At 49.1% G+C, this 15,416-nt stretch overlaps 2 protein-coding genes across 2 annotated transcripts; one reads left to right on the top strand and one right to left on the bottom strand.

The window, feature by feature from the left end:
* Positions 1-669: 669 nt before the first annotated feature.
* Positions 670-4,137, bottom strand: LOC122379781. The gene is made up of 4 exons (XM_043362258.1): positions 3,977-4,137; positions 2,520-3,053; positions 2,010-2,148; positions 670-1,891 (listed from the first exon to the last, which is right to left on the bottom strand). Exons 2-4 carry the CDS (start codon positions 3,040-3,042, stop codon positions 1,693-1,695), a joined length of 861 nt encoding a protein of 286 aa, XP_043218193.1. The 5' UTR covers positions 3,043-3,053; positions 3,977-4,137; the 3' UTR covers positions 670-1,692.
* Positions 4,138-8,188: 4,051 nt separating this feature from the next.
* On the top strand, positions 8,189-13,013 carry LOC122379764 (uncharacterized protein K02A2.6-like). Its single transcript, XM_043362204.1, has 2 exons — positions 8,189-12,044; positions 12,316-13,013. Exons 1-2 carry the CDS (start codon positions 8,484-8,486, stop codon positions 12,388-12,390), a joined length of 3,636 nt encoding a protein of 1,211 aa, XP_043218139.1. The 5' UTR covers positions 8,189-8,483; the 3' UTR covers positions 12,391-13,013.
* Positions 13,014-15,416: the final 2,403 nt, after the last annotated feature.

The following is a 15,416-nucleotide window of genomic DNA, read 5'->3' as shown; positions in this document are numbered from 1 at the left end:
TCTCTTTTTCTCTCTTTCTCTCTCTCCCTCTCTCTTTCTCTCTCTTTCTCTCTCCATCTCTCTCCTCTCTCTTTCTCTCTCTCCCCTCTCTCTTCCTCTCTCTCTCTCCCTCTCCATCTCCCTCACTCTCTCTCTTTCCTCACAATATTCTCGACTGTCACTGCGTTGTAGGGCTTGTTTCCAGACAGGTCCAGGCGCTCCCACTCCGCAGGCCCCAGCCCACACGGCCCAACCGCTCAAACACCCTCCGGCGGATGACCTCTGACCTCGGCGACCTGACCCCAGCCGACCGATCGCGTCCCTCTCCACGCCTCCGCCCCGCTTCCCCCACTACAACTGCGTAGTAATTGTAGCGTGTGCAAAGGTCACGTGACATTATTTACTTCTGCGGCTTGTTCGGCTGACAAGAGATGGCACTAGTGGTCTGTGGATCAGAGGCGGGACTAGGTTCTACGACTTCTTGGGGCACACTTTAGGGCAGAAAAGAGGTTTTTTGGCTCCCCATCCCAAAATGCTTCGAATATACAAAGACAAGTTAGATATTCGAAAATCGGAGGACCAAACGGATCGTTTGACGTATCTTGCGCGACTGAGCATTGATCGGTCTTCGAACTACTGAACAAAAACGAGGTGATTAGTAGCAAGTGCTGGTGACTGAACATAAAACTGACACTGAGCTTGTGTGTTTCGTAGGTACTCATGCACGTAAAAAAACTTAAAGGTTGATCTCAGTGATCAGCGATCAGCCAGTGCTTTTGGTCCTTGAATATTCGAGCCTATGACCATAACTATATTCCTATTTTATAAAGCGTAGTTTATTAAAACCAAGCTGAGAGAATTACAAAGCACTGATGTGTTGTGTTGAATCTTGCGAGTTTTAATATTTCAGAACGCAACGACGAGACAACGAGATGACGAGAGGCGTCACGACTCACTTTCTTTGGTTTTATAGACCGGTTGCTGCTTGTACTACGTGAAACTAATAATATATGACATTGACACTGCTACATCTGTGACAGTAGCATGATAACGAATAATAGCAGCTTGTACGGTGGCAGTTGCTGCCTATATCGAGCGACTGCAAACTCATATGAATTAAAAATCACTCCACAGCACCAGATTTAACATTTTTTCGAACGCACTTTGAAAGGCAAGATCGCCGAACAAATTATTAAAGATTATTATTGGCGTGTCCATGAAACATTAACGATTTTTGTTGTTGTCATTCTTGCCAGAGCAAGCTTAGCGACGTCACATTCTACATTGTAAACTAGCACCTTTTTACAATATGATTTCTACGACCTACACGCATGTACATAGATAACTTTCCAAACATTTTTTTTCTGGGTCACAATCTAATTGCATGTCTGAATCAAATTGTGATCTATGTAAATTTTAACTCAATAAAGCGCTATGTATGGGATTCAAGCCAAATAGGCACTTTAATAAAAGCGAATAAAATACGTTACAGTAAAGCTGACATACCAAGTTAGCACCTTTGGCTTCGTGAATAAATTATTTACGGTTTCGAGCAAGACTCTTGGGCCTGCTGTCACGGCTTGAAATTCCTTTTGAGCTCCTCCCCTTCTGCACAAACGAGCGGTTGACGGCCGCCGCAGCCCGGTAACCAGTCTCTACGGGCACATCGCTTCAGAACTGGCCGGCGAGTGTTGGCAGGCTCCCATCCCCATCCTACATCTTCCGTTGGCGTAGGACGGTGTCCTTTTCTGCAGCCGCCTCCTCGCTCTTCTCAACGGTCTTCTGCAGTAGCTGAGGGTTGTCCTCCCAAGCCTTGCAGGTCAGCATGTGACACTGAGGGTCCTCAGACCGGGCGGCCTTCTTGAAAATCCGCAGGTTGTCGCTCTTCCGTGACAAGAAGAAGTTGAAAAACCTGGGGAAGTCAATAGCGGTCGTCAGTAACCGTTTAGCGAGGACATGCATTTCCATATATGCGACAATTATTGCGTATACATTTATTCGATATACAGTACACCATTGAATAAACTCACGAGAGGGTCTGGTTGGCGTATGACGTGCGTCCCACTGTGGAGCCCATCTCGCAGAAGAGCCGGTTCACGCACAGAGGATCCTCACTGACAGACGTGTAAATGGCCATCGCTCGGCTGAGCAGGTCATCCGAGGGCCCATCTGAAACCAGTCGACCGTCAGGGTAAGGAGACAACGATAAAAGAAAACGATGGAGCACAAATATTGCAAAGGGAAAGAGCCACTACTTTGTGGTTACAAATCCAAATTCATTTTCTCAGGCACTGACATCAGATGCGTTCAATAACGAGTTTATTTTCTCAAATTGCACTCCAAAGTCCAAACTCCCGCGAGGTAAGATCTGTCGACTCGCACGGGCTCTCAGCCTCTTCGCCATTTTTTAACGGACAGTTCTTTTCAATAATTAGCCTGCAGCCCTCATCAACTACTGCATGCTGTCGGGTATTCTTATTTACGTCACTGAAGCCAAGCGGTCTGGGCGTTCATACCCACCCCCGTTCAAATAATCTTACCTTGTCCGTCGTTGGCCCGGTTATTGCGTCCCGTGCCGGCAATGTTGGTGACCGACGGGAACAGGAACAGCAGCGTGATGCCCAGCAGGATCGGGATGATGATGAGGCCGTACTTGCCGATGTTGCCGAGGAAGCCGCCGCCGCTGTCGTACGCCGACGGCTCGGTGTAGCCGTAGCCGTCCGTCGCGTAGCTGGTGTAGCCGGTGTAGCCGCCGGTGTAGCCATCGGTGTAGCCTCCCGAGCCGTGATCAGAGAGGCTGTAGCTCTGCGCGGAGCCGTGACCGGAGTCGTGCGAACTGTACTCGGAGCTGTGGAACGAGCCGTCTCGTTTGCCGACGGAGGGTGGCGCCAGCAGAGGACGGGTGCCCAGCACGTGACGGACCTGGTGGCTCCTCTGCAGGGTCTGCTCGGTTCCACTGCTCTCTGTAGAGAGGACAGAGCTCGGAGACGGAGACGCGGACAGGTGGGCGGCGTTGGTGGTGGCCAGACCGGCACCCAGCGCCAGGAGCGACAGACGGACCATGGCTGAGAGACCTGCGTGACACAGCACACGGGCAGGATGTCAGCACCAGCCACAATGCACACCGCCAGGCTATCCAGCGCCTGCGGAATGCGCTACACAGGTGCCAACGCCAGGACGATAATTTGATGATCGCTACTGATAAATTATTGATTATTCTTTGCCAAAACCAGCCAGAAAACCAGCACCATGACCTAATATTAGGCCAACCATTATCAATATATTTAAGAGATCTAACTGTAAATGTCTGGGGATAAATGCAAATGCGGATGGGCTGGCTAGAATTAAGGAACGGCAAATTCTGCCTTGTCCCTCTTTAACGATCCAATTTTTAATGCGACTTTCAATTTATCGTAACATGGTGTTTGGCATCCCTAGTAAAACTGTTTTCATGCCAGCAATTCCAGCACTTCTTATTAAATTTAGCGCCATGAAATATAGCGATGATAGCTGACGTTATAAATACGGAAATGAAAATGGAGAAACGGTCTAAGAACTGTCACAATGAGCATATTTTGCAGCGACGGACGTAATGTATAAACGCCTTTTTTACACGTTTCTATGCTTATTTTTACGCCTGTAATTGCAGCGCAACTTGGACATTCATTGGTACTTTTGAAACAAAATTTAACATTTGCTATTTTTTCGTCCAAATTTCTCGTTCATGGATTCACTAAGACCATGTGGTCGGTAGCAGATGCCAGCCAACGGAAACGTCTTCTCGCTAGCATAGCGCGAAGCCACTTGGGAGAGAAAGCTAGTTTCGAATCGCTTCGACGATCACTAATAACTCATGACCTCCATGGCCTTTGACCTTTGCACTTTTTCCACGGTTAGTTTAAAACATTCTGTAAGAAAATGCACCATAACATTTACACGTGCATGCCACACATAAGGTAGATGTGGCCTCGGAGTTCATGTTGCTGAATTATCTTACCTTGTTAGGAGTGTCCTATCCAAAGTGAGGTCGGTTCACAATGACTAGTTGAACTCGGATTCGCACACTCAAAGTCCAGCACACCTCGGACCACCACTGGACAGACACCGCCTGTCTCGTGCGACACCGAGTGCACAATGCCCCGGGGGACGGTGGACGGTGTCAAAGTCAACCCGACGCGGGGTGAAAGGTCGTCCGGACGCCCGGGGGTCGGCCCCCCGGACTCAGATGCGTGACCTGGAGAAAGTGTGTGGGGCATTGCGACGGAGCGTCGGCGGCGGAACAATGCGCCAACACTGTCACGGCGCCTGCCCCCGCCGTCGCCGCTATTATCTCCGTGGTGCGTTACGTCACGGCCGCACCGGAAATGTCCGCAATCAGCGCGAATACTGTACGGGCCGATCCAGGGACGATCCGGGGTCTTCCGGTGACGGGCGGCTGAGTTTGACCTGTCTCTGAATCCGGCTCAATCAGCACAGGGAGCACGGCCATGCGCCGAGCGCGGCGGGTATTTGTTTTGGTACAGCTCGGCTGAAGTTTCTTTTTCATGGCCACGATTTTTACGCTTAATCACGATTATGTGAGATAAGACTTGCTTGATCTACGCCACGTGAAACAGAAGTCAGAAATCACTGTAGATTTTATCGCGGTTGCAGCAACAGTTGATGTAACACGCTGGTAACTCACGGATCGTTACTTCTCACTGGAAAGAGGCAGGCGATTACGCATTGCAATCAACGAAGCCGAGCGCCGGTGGCACAACATCGTGCAGTTGACGTGGCACAATGTTACACCTCAGCAGGGGCCCACCGCACACCGGCTGCGTAACAAGAGAAAGGCGCGCGCAGTAGGCACTGCAAGTGGCCGTCATAAAACAATTAGAACCCATTTGCCTCATTTAACACAATACAGCTTTGCTCTAAAGAAACAAAGTTGCCCTAAATTACGCACTATTTTGAAGTCGAGGTATTCGCTTCAAAAGGTTATATTAAACTTCAAGTCACAACCCATTTGGTATCGGGTAAATGTGACCTGACTGGTAATGCAAGCAATATGTAAACTCTATGCAAAGCTATGACATGACAATGCGTGTTTTGGTACTTATTAGCCGTTTTCACGACGGCCATCTGGTACACATTTGGTGCACATCTGGTGCAGATCAGGTGCAGATTTGGTAAAATCAGGTTCAGTGCGTCTCTTAGTAGCTATCAGCTAGAATTGCACTAGCTGCTTATATGCCTGCTTTGTCATATTATCAGAGAGAATCATCGATTAAAACACTGAAATAAATTCATGAAATAAAGATATTTTCTGTAAAAGAGATTAGGTGCAGATTTGGTCAAATCAGGTGCACTCGACGGAAAGCCCGTCGTGAAAATGGCTATTAAAGACTTGCTTCTAAAAAGTACCTAGGTACCTATTTTGCGGGACAACGTAAAACTCACCACATTCGTGATTTTTATAGTTCTGAATGACTAAAGAGCTGATGGAATCGGAATATACCGGCTTCCTCTACAAACCACCGCTTCTACGGGAAAGAGAAATGAGAGAGCTTCTATGAGAAAACTCCTACGGGCTCAGCCTTTGACCAGCCATGAACGGCCAACATTTACATACATATATGCAAAGGGTTATATTTGATGCTCATTTGTGAGAAGTCGTGGACGCAATGCTGGAAACGGTACAGTTTCTTGTGGAGGACTTAAAATCCTCTCGCATCTGGAAAGGTAAGTACGGAATACGGACGTGGGCTACTTAGCGAGCGATGAGCGAGACGTTAATGAGCAAGCAAATGTATGTTTTATGGGAAAATCACAGAATAAACGGCCTGTCCTACCCGTCACGATTCGAGAGTCTATCGGCGTGACCACTCGACCGATCTACCAGTGGTCTTTGGTATCAGATGGTCCACTGGCCACCGAAACAGCCCTAGTTTTACCGAACGAATGTAGGTGATTCCGACTCGCACCTCACCATAGAGATACAAAGCGAGTGCCACTATTAAAAGTGCTCAGAAGTGTGGTTTTGCAATATCATGGCAGCAGGTCTGCCGATTTGGCTCAATTTGGGCGTGTGCACTGTGCAGCACACCAACAGGTACACCAAATGTACGTGCTCCTTCAAAGCTCAGCAGAGGGATGCACTCGCTTACGCACATTGCATGCCCCTGCTTTTGTAGTAATAAGCTAGCGCGGCGGATCGCGCCCGAAATTAGTGTGATGGTGGGGTACTGCTGCACATGACGACGAAATTCTAAAAAACGTCTCAATACTAATGACCTCGTCAGTCACATGTGAGGAAGCTAGATCCGTCAGATCCACACATGTCTAGTGGTCACCCTCCACTTCACTGCGTTTCATTGTTTTCACGTCTATGTGACAGCGCCTGTGTGCATAGTTTTGCTTATAATGCCGTCCATGGCCCTATCGACAGCGCCTGTGTGGATAGCTCTGCTTCCACTTCCGCCCAGTACGGTTTATTGTTGTACTTTATCTATATTGCTATTTGTGGTGACGTAGTTTCTGTCTGTTACCGAGGTCGCGACATGGTGCTACGTAGCGCGGGATACAGGTCAGACAGCCGCACCTGGCGCGCTGAAATTTGCGCAACTTATAGAACAAGGATGGACAACGTGCCTTTGAGTGGTCTCAGCTCGATCAGATCGATAGCGAGCGCGTGGCGCGTGTCCAAAAAGTGCAAATTTGCGTCATAGACTTTGCATGTATAAATTGGCTTGCAAAATCGAGCAAAAATGGCTAAATTTGCCCGACACGGGTCCGGTCCCTGTGCAATATCACGGTAACCGTGGACCCGATCGGCACGGGGAAAACAGCATCGTGTAGAGAATCGAACAGGCTATCGAATGGTGTGCGGTGCAGGCGCCACGTGCACATGTGAAGGCAATTTCATATTATTCATTTTTGTGCATTCATTGTTGTTGTTCCTTGTTGTATTTGTGACAGCGTCTGTGTGTCAAGTTTTGCCGTCCAGTGCAGTTTCATTCGTGGCCTGCCTGTGTAAGCACTAGGCAGTTTTGCTTCCATCGTCTTCTAGTGTGGTTATTTTCTTTGCGACAGTGCCTGTGTAGGAAGTTTTGCTTTTAGTGTCGTGCAGTACGGTTGTTTTATTTGTGACAGCTCCCGTGTAGCGTTGTAGGGAGCTTTGCTTCCAGTGTCGTACAAAACGGGCTTCTCAGGCGCGTCCGCCTGTCATGTAGTATTCTCGTTGGCAATCACGAAAAAGACTACCTCGGAAGACCTCCTCGGAACTTCGACGCTACTTGATATTGCACGCACGTCTCTATGTAAGCCTATTGATTTGCCCAGCTGGCAATTCTAATTTTCCTAAGGAAGTGAAAAAGGTGGTGTAAGTTCTTACATCTCTGGCAGTGGTTTGCTGCTCCTCCACAACACTGTTTATTGACTCGGCCACGGGCTCGGGTTCCCTCGAGTTCGGGTTCGAGGCCACACTAGTTTCCTCCACATCCTGCACGTCTGAGACTATAAACTCGCGCACTCCCACACCATCCAGGAACGCCTCGGGCCATGGAAGAGAGAGTGGCCATGTGCCCGCGGGGAGCGAGGGGTAGAAGTCGAGTAGTAAGAACAGAAACTGGCTCCCGCGCTGGTGACTGACCCTAACTATAGAATTGGGATTAGCCGTTTTCACGACGGGCTATCCGGCGAATGCACCTAATTTGACCAAATCTGTACCTAATTTCTTTTACAGCAAATATCTTCATTTTATGAATTTATTTCAGTGTTTTAATCGATGATGCTCTCTGATAATATGACAAAGCAGGCATATAAGCAATTAGTGCAGCCCTAGCTGATAGCTGCTAAGAGACTCACTGAACCTGATTTGACCAAATCTGCACCTAATCTGTACCAGATGTGCGCCAAATGTGTACCAGATGGCCGTCGTGAAAACGGCTAATACCTAGAAACGACCTACTATGTATTTCAGACCCCGTGAGACCCTGTTTTTCGGCGATAATTTATTCAGTTTTTGTCTAATTGGCTTGAAATTTTGACAATAGACATTTCAGCTCAAGCGCCGATTTTCATCAATATGGTCTCTTAACAAAATGTCAATATTTAGAGCACTTGTCATTGGCTCGTGTAGTGTTTGCATGTTGAGTTCATGGTGCTGCCAAATAAAGGTATTTCCCTATGTGGCAGCAATGGCACATTGGTGGCGCGCACGTGACAATTGTGGTACGGTTTTGGCGCCAAGAGTTGACCTCTGGTGACCAGTGACCTGAGGTCAACAGACTGGTCTGGAGTGTGGCTGAAGAAGCATTGATACTGTTGCTATTTATCTTGTTATTAATATACCATGTAATTGTCAAGACTTGATTGTGTCAAGACACTACATAAATTGGCGACGAGGATGTCAAACTAACTCTGATAATTGAGCCAAGGAAGAAGACGGACTACAAGTAGACTGTAGAGTACAAGTGAGGCAAGTGGCTGCAGCTGTTATCGAGGAAGGGAGGTGCGGTAAGATGGACGGGATCCAACCACCACCTGCCTTCCTGCCGGCGGCTGGTAAGCCAAAGGTACCCTGGTCTGGGTGGTATGCTGATTTCGAGGTGTATGCTCTTGCTATTGGGTGGTGTGAGTGGTCAGAAGAACGCCAGCAGGCCTTGCTGCTTCATTGTGTGGGTGCAGAAGCTCGTAGGCTGTACAGGACTAAGCTGCCAACAGGAGGACTTGTGAAGCAGCCCAAAGTTGAAGGTGAGAATGAATCACAGCACAGGTCACTGGCCATGCAGTCATGTAGCATTTTTGAGGAACTATTTGCAGCCAAAAATGACTATATTACTGAGCGTGTGCAATTCAGAAGGTGCGTGCAGGACAGGAACACGACAGTCCAGACGTACCTAGCTAACCTTAGGGAGAAGAGTCAGCGATGTGGATTTGGGGAATTAGAAGATGAGATGATACGGGACCAGTTTCTTGAGGGATGTTCATCAAGTCGCCTGAGGGAGCGTCTTTGTTCAGAGCAGTGCCTAACCTTGACCCGTCTCGAGGAGATTGCAGCAGCAGCAGAAATCACTGCAGAGCGACATACAACAGTCTGTGGCGCCGTAGGGCCAGTTCAAGATGCATTTGAGGATGCCAGTCAAGAGGTGGCAGCGACATCCGGTAAGTTTGGCAAACCGAGATCCCCAGACAATGGCCGTCGGTCGAAGACTTGCTTTGCATGTGGCTTCAGTGGTCACAGGTCGGGCGATAGCCGATGCCCAGCCAGGGAGAGGGAATGCCACATTTGTCATGAAGTGGGTCACTTCGCCAGAGTATGCAGGACCAGATCACAGAGACCGGACACCACGAGAGCCCCACCCGGAGTTTCGACTGTAGAAGTCTCATCAGTTCATGACTTGCTGAGCTTGTCTGGTCCAATGCTTGATGTGGATGTTGATGGCACTCTGCTGGAGATGATGGTAGACACTGGTTCGCCTGTTAGCCTCCTGCCTTTGCATCTGCACCAGGCGAGACTCCCTCAACTGCCACTGCATGCATGTGATGTTGCATTACGAGGATATGGGGGACACAGCCTTGACGTTGTTGGTGTAATCCGGGCCACAGTGACCAGTAACGGTAAGTCAGCTGACGCTGACTTGTATGTGATGAGAGGCGGTACTGTACCTTTGTTGGGGCGTGACTTACAGCTCAGTCTGCAGATCACAGTCAAGAACGGCAATGCTGTGTGTGCCGTGTCACCTGGGAGTCAACCGGAGCTAAGCCAGCCCGGTCTCCCTCCCCTTCGTGGGTTTGTTCACAGGGTAAAGGTGAGGGACGGTGTTTCCCCTGTCCAGCAGAAGATGCGGCCTCTGCCGTACTCAGTCAGGGAGGAAGTGAAGGCACACCTGGCAGACCTGGAGGCAAAGGGTGTCATCGAGAAGGTGGACTCGTCACCTTGGATATCTCCGATGGTGGTCACCAGGCGCCGCACCGGCGGAATCCGGGTATGTCTCGACCTGAAAAAGGTAAATCAAGCGGTCATGCCCAGCAAGTATCCGCTACCTGACATGATGGATATGCTCGATAAGCTTAAGGGGGCTGCAGTGTTCTCGAGCTTGGATATGAAGTCTGCCTTCAATCAGCTTCCACTGCATGAAGAGTCCAGAAATTTGACGGCCTTTATGACACCTGATGGGCTGAGAAGGTACACCCGATGCTGTTTTGGTTTGTCCTCTATCCCGGCAGCTTTCCAGAAGGTGATGGACAACATCTTGGCTGGACTGTCGGGGGTCCAAGTCTACGTCGATGACATCATCATCTTTGGTGAGAACCAGGACCAGCATGATGCTCGTCTTCAGCAAGTGTTGGCCAGGCTAAAGGAGTACCAGGTAACCTTGAACGAGGAGAAGTGCACCTTCAGCACCACATCTCTAGAGTTCCTGGGCTTCACTGTCACGAAGAACGGCTTCAAGGTGAGCGAGAACCGCGTCAAGGGTATGCGGGACATGAAGTCGCCCAGCACGGCTAAACAGCTACAGTCGGCCTTGGGACTGTTCGGCTTCTACGCCAGGTTTGTGAGCGACTTTTCCACACTGGTGGATCCACTTCGGGCCACCCTGAAAGCAGAGCGTTTCCAGTGGACGCAGGAGCTGGAGACTTGTTTCAGGGAAGTTATCTCCAAGATCATCAACAGCTCAGCGCTCACGATGTACGACCCAGATCGACCGACTGTCGTGACATCAGACGCTTCGGATGTAGGCCTCGGAGCAGTGCTGAGTCAGATCTACCCCGAAGGTGAGAGAGTTGTTTCTTTCGCATCAGCCACTCTATCAGACACCCAGAGGAAGTATAGCGTTACTGAGCGGGAGGCCCTTGCGGCCAAGTGGTCAGTTGAGCACTGGCATAAGTATCTTTTCGGAACCCACTTCACCTTGCGGACGGACCACCAAGCCCTACAGTCGCTCTTATCATCAAAGGGGATTGGTAGGGCAGGAATGAGGCTGTCTCGATGGGCAATAAGACTCATGGCGTATTCGTTCAGTGTGGAGCATGTTGGTGGTTCCAGAAATGTTGCAGATGGCCTCTCCAGACTGCCAGCCTCGACACACACCCCAGAGGATGACGACCAGCTGATGGTGGCGGCGATCACTGACAGGATCGCGCGTAAATCTGCGGTAACCAGAGACAGCATACGAGCGGCGGGCGCTGAGGACGAGGAATTGACCAGACTGTGCAGGCAGATCGTGTCTGGCTGGCCAGCTCGCTCGAAGGACTGCCCAACAGACCTGCAGTCGTACTACAGGTTCAGAAATGAGCTTACGGTTGTCGAAGGCCTCATACTCCGTGGCGAGAGAATCGTCGTCCCGTCCGTACTCCGGCAACACCTTCTGGAACAGGCCCACGAAAGCCATCCAGGCATCGTCAGGACTAAACAACGTCTACGGGAACTTTTCTGGTGGCCAGGTATGGACGCGGCAGTGGAGAACATAGTGAAGTCCTGTACAGTATGTGACGCTGTTGATAAGAGTGCGAAGCCGCGCAACATCCTGCTTCAACCGGTTCCCTTCCCGGAGAAACCCTGGTCTAAGTTGGGAATCGATTTCATCGGACCGCTAGAAGGAGGGGGAATAGGTAGAAGATTCGCCATTGTCATGACAGACTATCACTCAAAGTGGCCGGAGGTGGCATTCTGTCCGCACCCCTCATCCCGCGCAGTAATCAACTTCATGGAGACAGTGGCTGCGAGAGAAGGGTATCCAGAGGAGCTGGTATCTGATAACGGCACAGCGTTTACATCTCATGAGTTTACAGAGTATCTGAGTGAAGTTGGAGTCAAACATATTCGGGTCACCCCATACCACCCAAGAGGGGCAGGAGCAGTGGAACGATTTAACCGTGTGCTTAAAGGTGTCCTACAGACAGCTACTCTTGAAGGACAGGACTGGATGGTAGCTGTGAGGCAGTTTCTGCTTCAATACCGGGTGACATCGCATGCCACAACCGGCCGGAGTCCCGCAGAGTTGCTCCGTGGTCGACAGCTACGCACGCCTCTGCGAGCAGCAGCAGATGGTCAGCACTGGTTTGTGACCAATGAACAGGTGAGAGCCAAAGTTGAAAGACAACAGGCTAAGCAAAAGTTATACTGGGACACAAAGTTCAGCGCTAAAGAGAACTGTTTCAAAGTTGGAGACTATGTACGCTACAAACTGATGCCTAAGCCCAGGAAGGGATGCTCCAAGTTCTCAAAGTCATTGGAGATTGTGGAGGCTAGAGGTTGTCATTCCTTCTTGCTGAGTGATGGTACCCTGGTGCATGGAGAACGTCTAGTTCGCTCAAGTGCCTTGTCTGAAAGTGCAACCCCTCTGGCAGGAGCGGACATGGTGGAAGGTGTCGAAGCAGTCTGCAAGGATGGTTCATCTACCGCGGACCAGCCATCGAGGATGATGGCAGGAGCCTCACAAGAGAAGATGATGCGACCTCCAGCAGCAGAAGTAACCCCGTCGGGCGGCAGGATCGAGGAAGTCCCTTCAACAGGGGACGTGTGGAACAGGAGTGCAGCATCGGAGGTGTCGGGTGATCAGCAGAGTGATGACCCTGCGCCTGAGCGTAGATCGGGTAGAGAAAGGAAACGGCCCAAGAGGCTCATTGAGGAGTGTGGTTGATGCGTGATACTGTGATTGATGCATAAGGTGATGGGCACATTGTAATGGTGTTTTCCGTTGGCATTCATTACTAGTTTCTTGCTTGTAATGGCGTTTTCTGTTGGCATTCATTACTAGTTTCTTGCTTTATTTCTAAGGGAAGGGGAATGTAGTGTTTGCATGTTGAGTTCATGGTGCTGCCAAATAAAGGTATTTCCCTATGTGGCAGCAATGGCACATTGGTGGCGCACACGTGACAATTGTGGTACGGTTTTGGCGCCAAGAGTTGACCTCTGGTGACCGGTGACCTGAGGTCAACAGACTGGTCTGGAGTGTGGCTGAAGAAGCATTGATACTGTTGCTATTTATCTTGTTATTAATATACCATGTAATTGTCAAGACTTGATTGTGTCAAGACACTACAGCTCGTAATGCTAATTAGATTTTGCACCCGGATAGAGGCTCGTTCGCTACCGCAGCGGATTGGATGGGAGCGCTGGCCAATCACGTTGCGCCGGGCCCAACTAAGCTCCGCCCACTGGCCGTGACCGCGCTGGGTCTATGCAGGCTCAGTCGGCGGCAGCACCGCGGAGAGGTCGCACGGGGGCCGTGCACTGGAGACATACATGGAATCGACAGGAAGTGCCTGAGCGAAAGCTCGCTCTTCATTTGGGGGAGTTGGTAACCGCTTCTCTCTTTTTGGTATATCAACACCGATCCAGCTCAGAATATGAAGAATAATCAAAATGAGGATATTTACCTCCCCAGAACCAACATTAAATAGAGAGCTGAGTCATGCACTATCTGAATATCTGAATGAATGCACAATCCGGCGCCTACCTCATGGTCATTGGTCAGGTCGTGCCACTATTCTGTCACCTATGACATCATGCGAAGCCTCTGCACTACTCGAAAATATCGATATGGTTGGCTGCGTCAATTGCTGTTTCTGAAGACGCTGTTATACCAGTAACGGCGGAACACCTTCAATTAAAGGGAGATAATGAGCTTTCTTTTTTCTTAAATAAAAATTACTCGACATCTATACTATTTCTACTGTAGTTTCTATAAAATATGAAAATTTCCTAGCACATTTTCGTATGTGAAAAAGGTTTTTATTATTGCAAAAAAGAAGCAGTACTTGCAGTACTTGTAGGTAACACCCACCGAAATGCGTTGTCCTTCTCTATAAAAAAGTCGCAGTATATGGCGCTTTTGTTTCAAACAGCGACGCTTGGGTTTTTGTTTATGTTATCGCCTTGTCGTTGCTTGGTTGTAAGGATTCTAATTTGAATTAGAGTTAATTCGGTTTAGAATTAATTATATTCTAATTCGGGGGTACATAGTGCCTACTCTTCTTTGTTTCGGCATGCGGCATGCGGCACAAATGAACGGCATGCGCCAGAAACGCAGCCAAATCTTGCGATTGCGACTACGAAAATCATTATTTTGGCGTCAGAGCCTGAAGCGAAAAATACAAGCATATTTATTTCAAAAAGACTTCAGGTTTGTCGAACGGTGTTATGAGAATTTTGATAACAGTACTGCATAAGTTTTTCAGTGATGCCGCAAAAGTGTTGTATCTATCTTCTTTTATTGTGCAGTCGGCGGGACCGATTCAAAATTGAGTCGTTGCTACTAAAATAGCAGCATATGGCGTCAGATGATGAACAGGAAAAATAGTTGCGTAAATTTAGACATAAACCACCCCCAAACCATGAATATCTTTTGAAGGCACTATATACGACCATTAACTAACTAGATGTGATGAAGATCAAATGTAAGGAATACGCTCATTTTACAAAATTACATGCAAGTACCAAAAAGTGATGTAAGTATATGGGTTAATGGTATGAGTTAAAATAATACTTTTAGTTTTAAGTTTTATTTGCAGTTAGAAACAAGACCTTTTGTATTTTGAAGTGATTCTGAATATCTAATCTTTTTTTTACATTTTCGCTGAACCAAAATTACAATTACACTTACAGCACAAACTCAAGTATTGTGTGCACCTCCGCTCAGGGATGTGGGTCGCCACAGGTACTTCCCCACCTAGAACGGAGTTACGTAGTGTGCTGACATTGTGCCAATCAACGTAACACGTCATAGATAACACAATCTGAAAAAATCACAACTACAGCATCGTTTTTCTGGGTTCCACCTCAGCTAAATATAGTCGCTGGATCCACTCTGAAACGAACCCTTCTTCCACTTCTGGTACGTGGTGACTCTGCTTCCGGCACGACCTCTGGAGGGACCGATTCTGCTGGACCGGGCTCAGCGGCGCTGCTCGGCTGTGGCTGCTCCTGCTCCCTGTCCACCAGCCGCCGGGTGTCGTCATGTCGCGGGAAGTAGGCGGGCTTCAGTCGGTCCACTGATACAGTGTCTATCGCCCCAGACGGTAGTTCTATGCGAAAAGTCTTTGCTCCTCTGTGAGCTACACGTAGCGGTCCCTGGTATGGAGCTTGGAGTGGACGTTGGATCCTGTCCACTCGGACCCACACATGCGTGCATGTCATTAAGTCCTTGGGAATGTGCTCCTGGACAGCACCGTGATCGGTTCCGAGGGAGGCCGTGGTGAAATCCAGTTCCGTCATATGCTGGGCCAGCTCCTGGATCATCTTGAATGAAGAACGTGTTGAAGACTGTTCTCCTAAGCACAGTTTTGGACAGAGCAGCATGCCACCTGTCACTGCTGTGAACGGTGAGGCACCAGACTCGTTTGGCATTGCACGCAGACCCAAGAGAATTATTGGGAGTGACTTCAGCCAGTCTTCCTTCCGCGCTTTCAGTGCTGTCTTTAGTGTGCGATGAAATCTCTCAATCATT

This window comes from Amphibalanus amphitrite, unplaced genomic scaffold, assembly GCF_019059575.1.
Source record: "Amphibalanus amphitrite isolate SeventyFive unplaced genomic scaffold, NRLGWU_Aamphi_draft 000084F_arrow, whole genome shotgun sequence".
Classification (NCBI taxonomy): Eukaryota; Metazoa; Arthropoda; class Thecostraca; order Balanomorpha; family Balanidae; genus Amphibalanus; species Amphibalanus amphitrite.
Note: the sequence above shows the minus strand (reverse complement) of the source record. Positions and strands in the feature narration are given on the sequence as shown.

Coding starts and splice junctions, on each gene's coding strand:
- LOC122379781 (XM_043362258.1), bottom strand. CDS start 3,042: ATGGTCCGTCTGTCGCTCCTGGCGCTGGGTGCCGGTCTGGCCACCACC. Junction 2,149..2,519: donor CCGGGCCAACGACGGACAAG/GTAAGATTATTT, acceptor GACTGGTTTCAG/ATGGGCCCTCGGATGACCTG. Junction 1,892..2,009: donor TACGCCAACCAGACCCTCTC/GTGAGTTTATTC, acceptor TGACTTCCCCAG/GTTTTTCAACTTCTTCTTGT.
- LOC122379764 (XM_043362204.1), top strand. CDS start 8,484: ATGGACGGGATCCAACCACCACCTGCCTTCCTGCCGGCGGCTGGTAAG. Junction 12,045..12,315: donor GGTTTGTGACCAATGAACAG/GTGAGAGCCAAA, acceptor CCCCTCTGGCAG/GAGCGGACATGGTGGAAGGT.